Here is an 8403-nt window from a genome sequence, read left to right on the forward strand (position 1 = left end):
AGAGAGGGTAAGAGAATGAGAAATAACTCGTGATCCTTTCCTGCGAGAGAAATGTAGCTTTACATGCAGGAGCTTGCAGGGGAATACTCGGCTCCTTAGTCGTCTGCATCCATCCTATAAATTCCTTTTAGCTTCCAGCGAATCAGGCCCAAACGAATGCCAAACACAGACCTTACGGGGTCATTTAATTTCCCATTGTGATATTCTGACCTCCGGTGGTCAAACTGAGAATTGCAACAACATAATCGTCTGGAAAAGGTTGGATTTTATTCTGCATGGCAGATGTGTCATTAAAACAGGCAAGGCTGTTTATTATTAACAAAAAGTGAGGTGGGGGGGGGGACAACAAAAAACAAAAGAAAACGAAATTAACAACAGTAAAACTCGTGATCGACAGCGGACGAGTTCTGTCTTTCGGTAATCGACTGCTTTAGACTCGACAGGACAGCAGGGGCTGCGATTGGTGCAAAGGTTTTCGCGCCAAACTTAACGCGGAAGTACGCGGACCAAACAATCGGAGGGGGGTTTTTCTCCGCCGTCGTTGGAGGTGAACCCGCTCGCTTCAGGGTCTTCAATGGAGTCGCAGGCGTACCTCGCCGTCCCGCCGGGAGTAGGAATGGAAGAAAACTTCTTTTCTCTGGACGACATCTTGCTTTCCCACGAGAGACTGTCGAGCCGGACGGAATGCCCGTTTCCTCGACTCGGTTTCTTAGAGAAGTCACACGACAGCCGAGACATACCCGAGGTCAGTATGCGGCTTTGAATTGAAAGTTGTTGTTGTTTTGCACCCTGACCCGGTCAAGTTCAGGTAAGGTAGACACACTTACAGTGAAAGTAAGTACACAACGTCGGATGCTCACAAACACTGTAACCGGGTATTTTCTTGCCCGGTGCCGGATTCAATACGCGGTGTACCGCACCGCTCGGCTAAAGCAGTGTTTCTCAACCGGGGTCCGCGGACCCCTAGTGGGTCCGTGGTGTAATTGCAAGGGGTCCGTGAAAATAAAATATCTTTAAAAAAAGATCCTATGACATTTATAGAAATAGGATTATTTTACTCAAATGTGACTGAGACCTTTATCTACCTAAACTATAATGGGTAACAGGACTTTTTTCTCTAATTACATCTGTTTCACAAGTGTAATTTATTGTATTTTAATAAGCGATCTCGCTCCCGTTTGCAATGCAGTTAAAATTCTGTTGTTACATATATCTGAAAGTTACTGAATACATATTCTGTGTTGTTACATATATCTGAAAGTTACTGCATAAGAATTCTGTTTTGTTAACTAGTATATCTAAGTTAATACTGAAAGCTCTTATTTTTGCCCCAAAGAGTGAATAAATGCTATAATGCAATTTAAAATGCAGTTTCTACTGTTTCTATCAAATTGAAACCCCCCTCCCCCAAGATCAGGTGGAGGGGTCCTCAGGGTAGATCAAAAATACGCAGGGGGTCCAGGACCCCAAAAAGGTTGAGAACCACTGGGCTAAAGGGTCACACCCGTTAGCTAGGGGGCTAACGTGTCTTATTAGTAGTTTACAATGCTAATAGAAAAAGAGACAAACGCTCACAAATTGTTTTACAATCTTTATTTTTCAAAAAGTCAACTGAACATTCTGCTGCATGTCACGCAAGACATATCACATAGGCCTGAGCACGTGAGAGGGATCACATCTCCCTGACAAATGAAATGGTGATCTTAAAGATAGTCATGATAATGAGACTATCAATTACTGTTTGGTACTACATAATCTTAATTAACCTTTATTCATGGGAAAATATTCCATCGAACAGTCTGTTGCACGTCACAAGAAATATCACATAGGTCTAAGCACGTAATAGGGATCACAGTGACCTAATTAAGAGGTGTGAAATATTTCATGTACATATTTTACTAGTGCATTGGGTTTTGAAAGTATTTGTACATATTTTCATAATTAAACCGATATGTAAACATATTTCATATTTGTATATATGTATACTATAATTTTTCACTGTAAATATAGATTATAAAACAATTTGTGAGCATTTGTCTCTTTTTCTTTTAGTGTTGTGAGCATTTGTCTTGTGAGCATTTGTCACGGAACCTCAAAGTCTATGGCGGTTCTCCGTTATGTTCTGACTGCGTCTGCGTTTGCTTCTAGCAGCACCACCAACAGCACCGGACTTGTGACTGGGACTTTGGTCTGAATCCTATTTGCACTGAAGTCCACATTTGATGCATTCAGATTTTTTTTTAAACCACTTCTCAAAGGTAATATCAGTGCACACTTAAGAGATCACTCGCCCGGCAGACCCCTTTATCTGATGTTTAGTGGGCTGCATACCAAAAAAACCCCAACTCAACAAACCCTGACCGAAAAATTCAACCAACTTTCACACACTTGTCCCTGCGTTCAAAGAGGGAACATCAGGTAGTTGTAGTTTGGTAGCCAACTAAGCCATTTGGAACCAGGTCTTATGGCGGCACTATCAATCAATCAATCAATCAATCAATCAATCAATCAATCAAGTTGCTATATAAAATACAACTTGATTGATTGATAGTGCCACCATAAAACCTGGTTCCAAATGGCTTAGTTGGCTACCAAACTACAACAATGAGAACCAATGAGACTACCATGTGTCCTCACTCTTGATGCTGTAAGTTAACAGGACAGCTGACACTGAACCGTCTTGCCTTCCCATCTCTCCCATTACCTGTATTTATGTACTAATGGTTTTCTTTTTGGGGGCCGTGCTCTAGGTGTGCGTGGGTCTATTAGAGTAGTGGTGGTGGGGGTGTTAAGTTTCTGAGCTTTATTTTCATCTTCTTGTTGGACTGGGTTTTTTTTTTTAGGGAGATGTTCCTTATCCAATGCGAGGGTCTAAGGACAGGATGTGGTGTTGCTGTGAGGCAAATTTGTAATTTGTGATACTGGGCTATATGAAAATAAAGTTGACTGTAAGGCTTGGGAGGTTACAGTACAGAGATGATAGTACAGGTGTAGAAATAATTCAGCTGTTTTCTTATCATTGCACATTCCACAAATAGATGTGACAAAACATTTGACAAACTGTAAGAAAGGAGTACTTGTACCCCAAAGGTGGGGGTGTTGACCCTTGTATTACCTCTGGATACAGTTTCTTTCCTTCATCTTAGGGTACTAAGATGGAGCTTCCTTTATGGCTGGCCAAGGGTCTGTATGAGAGGAAGAGGAAGGTGGTGTCAGTAGACATTCCTAAGGTGTACAGAGAAGGCTGGAGGACTGTATTCAACGCTGATCCCACAGTGGTGGACCTGCATAAAATGGGGCCTTACTATTACGGCCTTGGATCCCAGTTGCTTCACTTTGACAGCCCAGACAACCCAGACATTGCACAGGCGCTGCTGCAGGTGAGTGTCATGTATAAAGGTTACCTCGAAAATAATTGACTTCATGACTCAATAAAATCACCTTTAATTTAAGGTAACTGAAAGGTAGTGTTTTGAAACTGAATTTCAAAACTCAGCATTGGTATAATGTCAAAGAATTTGCAACAAAAAACATTTTTTACATGGCACAATCCAAGATAAATGATACTTTTTAAAAAAAAAAAGCACTAATTTTTGGCCCATCTTTGTCTGCTCATATTTAGCAAAAGGTTCAAAAAAGGGGTGTAGATGAAGAGGACAGTGATGGTGTTGTGGGTTAGATTAAGTGTGGCAGTGAGTTTAGCTGGCTAACACCGGCTTGTTGCCTCATGTTTTATTGGTCTAACACGCTGAACCCCATGTGTGTCACCTACGTATGTCACATTGGTCTTGCCATTTTTGATTACCCCATGTTAAGATGGCTTCAAAGTGGCCATGTGATGTATCTTGTCTTTTTGTTGAATTTATCACGAGGTTGATCGGTTCTACCATCCTAGGTCAATTCAGGTTTCATCTAAAAAAATGTAAAAAGAATGTTTACTACCCCTTTTAATAGGCAAGTGGAAACAACGAGTTCCTTAGACCGTATATAAGGTCACAGGCCTCTTAATACATCTCCAAATATCAACAATTATCTGTTAAGAGATTGTAACATGACAAAGTGCTGTCTCATATAGCAACGAAACACACAGTTGTGTGTTACTTGTGATCTTATGCAATTACCCTAAGTGTATCTGATGTGGAGGTCTACACACATTTGGCACCTCTGCACATTTATATGATCTTGTCTGTATTGTTAATTTTTCCAAGAATTTTTCTTGGTTCTTTTCGCTGTCCACACTTAAGGTGAAGTAGCATCCAATGTGTTATCCTGAACAAATACAAGGATGGATCTTGGAACTCAGGTTGGAAATTGAGACTTGCTGTAGCACCAAATGAGGGAAATCTGCAAGGCTGTTAGTGACGCTGCTAGACTCCGTCTTAATATCACCTCCACCTCCCATCTCCAACTGTTTAATCTAACGAATGCATACACACCTGCACGAGGCTTCTTTACCTTATCAGTTTTACTTTTTCTGTGTCACCTGACAGATAAAAATAATAACACAGCTGCAGAGAGCAGAGCATTGCATCACGTGAGGTAGAATATGAACTGACTGAATATTGTTGTATGAAATGCGAATTTATTTGTTTCTACAGGTATTGCCCATCATTTTCATAAGAGACAAACAGTGTAATTCACTACAAATAGTGAAAATACCACTTTCATGAAATGCAACCCCCCATTTTGACTTTCATTAATACATGAAAACTGTGGTTATATTCAATCCAACGCTTATTCTTTGTTGTATTGTTTCAGAAAATTCAGGGTTCTCAAGGTTGTTTTTTTTTAAGTGGCAGACTTCACTATCCCATATAGTATTAGCCATATTAGTAAGGTGGTTTTTTTTCGGTGCCCTTAAAAAAAAAATCTTTACTTTCCACTTCCACTTATATTGTCTGAGTGCATAAAAGCTGTTCCCTACTAATTCAGGTGTGTGTTGGTTGACACTTCTGCAGCTAGAGGGCGCTGCCTCATCAGTAAAACTAGACTGCAGTGAACTGGTTCATTGGAGCGGTTGTTGTCAGGCAGATAGGCTTCATTCACATCATCTGAGATGGAGACTGAGACACTTGCAATACAAGAAAGGTTATTTTAAAGAAGTATGGCCTGATTCTATATAACTTTAATGATAAATAAACATGATTCTGATCTAATCTATACATGTTTACTCATGTAGATGAACACATTTGACTTGTGAGAGCTCACATTAAGTCACACAGCTAGTATCACTTGTTGTAGAATGCATCAACTTCATATATTTTTATATGATTTTTTTCAATAGTGGATTTTTTTCTTTAGCTTTTATTTTTCTTGTTCCCAAGATTCTTTTGAGAATTTGGTCCCACAAAATGTTCCTATCCTCCCTCCAGACTTTCATTGGTCGGTTCCGGCGGACCATGGACTCTTCCCAGAATGCTTACAACGAGGATACGTCGCAGCTGGTGGAGCGCCTGGACTATCTGGAGAGGACGTTGTTTAGACTGGGGCAGAGTGGCCTTAACGGTTTCCAGAGTTGGGAAAAGGGCCGCGCCTCCCAGCTCACTGCCTCCAGTCTCGTTCTAAACTATCGTAAGAGAAAGCTGCCTGACATCCAAAGCTGACCTCGTCCCAGACTTCGCCCTTTAAACCGGTTTGACATCCGCTCTTTGTGTGACCTTGTTCTCTCCCCTTTACGGACTTGATGTACATTCTCGTCATGCATAGCTGAGCTCAGCTGAGCACCAAGTTTTGGGGGGCTATACCCATTTTACTAGTTGCAAATTTATGCAAGAATGTTGTCACCTGTCTGCCATTTAATTTGAGGAGGATATCATGATGCGTGTAATTTTTCACAAAATGAGCATGTTTCCTTCCAACTAACTGCTCGTTTAGTTAAAAAGAAAGAAATCAAAAGTGTTTCAGAATACGAGCTAGAAGGAGGCGACCCATCAATTGTGCCAAATATGCCATTCAGAACTTCACCACATCATGTGGGGTAATGTTGACTCCAACTATGTGCTGCTGGCCATCTGAAACACCTTAAGGATGAGTACTAGAGCCTCCACTTGGGCTCATTGCTCATTGCTCAAAAACGAAGCATTGGCAAACTTTAAAAGTCTTTAAAAGTTGTCCTCAGATTAGGAATGCATGTTTGATTTTCTTTTTTTACTGCTGATATCAATTCTTAAATGTATGTGCCACTATGAAGACTTTATTTTAGGCCTGCGAGCGACTGAACCATCTATTCCAAGATTGGTGACCAGTGTAAATATTGGTGTAACCCCTCAGATCCACACGGAGAGGTGGACTATATAAGACTTCCCCCAACTGCGATGGCTGTATGTCTGCTTTTTGTATGGCGCTGTATGACCCTCGTGAATTTACTTTGCAGAAGGAATTAAAGCTACACAAATGATAACATTTATCTCTCGATCACCTCTAAATGTTTGCAATGGATTTTTATTTGGTAATTTTATGAAAATAGAATATATAGGCGTGTGTACATGTCTATGCACACACACACACAAGATCAAGATAACTTATTCTACTACTGTTTGTCTATTAGAGTTTATATTGTATAGTTTGTATGTTCTCCCACATTGTGTGTGTGTGTTTGTGCTATGCTTGTGAAGTGAGACCCTTGACAGCCCATCTTTCTTGTGAGGATAAACTTGGTTTATGAAAACATTTTGGCAGGTCCTCAACTCTCCAAGGTGCTATTAAAATATACAGTCACTAATGTGTGGAATCGGCGACCTCCATGTGAGTCTGGCCCGCTGTTTGGTTTTGTTGCGTGGGTTGGATTTTGAGATGAGGAGAAGGGAGGGGTGAAGCTAGTCTGTGAGGGAGTGTGAGCTGTGAGGGACAGAGTTTCTGTTATGGGGGGGGGGAGTCACAAAAGTGCACATGTTTACAATGTGTTCGCACCCAAAATGATGCCAAACCGCACAAGTCAATGAAAAATGGATAGAAAGAAGGGATATGGCACAATCTGGGCACAACAAGCTGCTGTTTCACCCCCCCCCCCAGAATTGCATTATGCTACGTCTCAGTAGTAGGTATAGCTGGCAAAGCAACGGCACGCTGACATTCTCGAAGTGAACATATGGAACTTAAACTGGAACCCCAGCCGAGACTCTGGTCCCCCAGCTGACAGAGGGAGCCGTGCTGGTTGGTTGATCACAAGCGAAATTGTTGCTGGGGTTGATCATTTTGGGCCGAAACAGCAGCTTGTTGCGCCAGATCGCCTTTTTCCGTTCATTACGCTGGTTTTTGCCGTACCAAAGCCCATCGTTGCTTTCGGCGTTTAATTAAAATTGGCTGTGCTTTCAAAAGCCGGGGCGCTCTAAAATTGTAAAACGGGTTCTGCAGTGATGCCGACCTTGAATATATATATATATATATATATATATATATATATATATATATATATATATATATCCAGTATGTGTGCTATTGCAGGTATCTGTAGGTGGGGAATCAGGGGTGGATGGGGGGGGCTCCAGCTCACAAATACAGCAAATTAAAAAAGTTTTGGGCTGAGGTCAGCATTAGGGTTAGGATGAAGGTAGGGGATGAATGTGGTCAATGAGGGTCTCTACAAATAGAAGTGCCAACGTGTGTGTGTGTGTGTGTGTGTGTGTGTGATAAACCTGCTCTAAAGCTCTTACAGTTGTACCTCATGAGGTGATCGTTTACTTTTAATTTATTTTTGTTTATTTTTTAAACAACATGAATGGTGTTATTTAGCGAGCCGGCTATCTGGCTGACCCGAAAGTAACACCGAATCACTGAGCATCTTACTTTACTTGCCCTTTAACGGGTCTGACTGGATTCTTTGTACTGCAGAAATCTTTTTATTTTATTTTTTTGTTTAAAGATTTGAATGGCGAAGTGGGATTGTGTTTTGGCCCTCGGCTGCACACATCATGGGACCCATATGCCTGTGTGGGTGCGTCGTACTAAGCCAGAGGTGACATTCAGGTCGCTCAGTAGGTGTGTGTTTGCAGAGAACTTCATCTGCGTCATTCTGCATAAGGACCAAATGCTGGCTGGTACTGCCAACCTCAGCACTTTGCATGCTTAATGTCTCACACACTTCCCGGCTTGATGTCAGCCGGAGTCAGGTCAGCACCCCCCCTCCCCCCGCCCCTCGCCCCTCCCAACCGATATACCAACAAGACTGCCACAACCTAACCTTGTTCAGTTTTATCTCGGTGCCCCTCCTCTTTTTTCTGATTGTGCTGGATGCGTCCTAGCCAGCGAGCACAACACTGCAAGGGTGGCCCAGCCCTAGCTGCTCACTGAACTGGTAAATGTGGGTCAGATGATGCATGCTAGCTGGTGGACGGGGTCATCGGAGATGGAAGCTATTGACATTGCCTCTGGGTTGACACTATTGATCGCCTTGGTCAGTTAAGA

At 41.9% G+C, this 8403-nt stretch overlaps 1 protein-coding gene across 1 annotated transcript; it reads left to right on the plus strand.

Annotated features, from left to right (window-relative positions):
- The first annotated feature begins 574 nt into the window (after nt 1-574).
- gins3 (GINS complex subunit 3) lies at nt 575-5603 on the plus strand. Its single transcript, XM_056281846.1, has 3 exons — nt 575-745; nt 3147-3380; nt 5373-5603. Exons 1-3 carry the CDS (start codon nt 575-577, stop codon nt 5601-5603), a joined length of 636 nt encoding a protein of 211 aa, XP_056137821.1.
- Nucleotides 5604-8403: the final 2800 nt, after the last annotated feature.

The sequence above is a fragment of the Lampris incognitus genome, chromosome 6 (genome assembly GCF_029633865.1).
Source record: "Lampris incognitus isolate fLamInc1 chromosome 6, fLamInc1.hap2, whole genome shotgun sequence".
Taxonomy (NCBI): domain Eukaryota; kingdom Metazoa; phylum Chordata; class Actinopteri; order Lampriformes; family Lampridae; genus Lampris; species Lampris incognitus.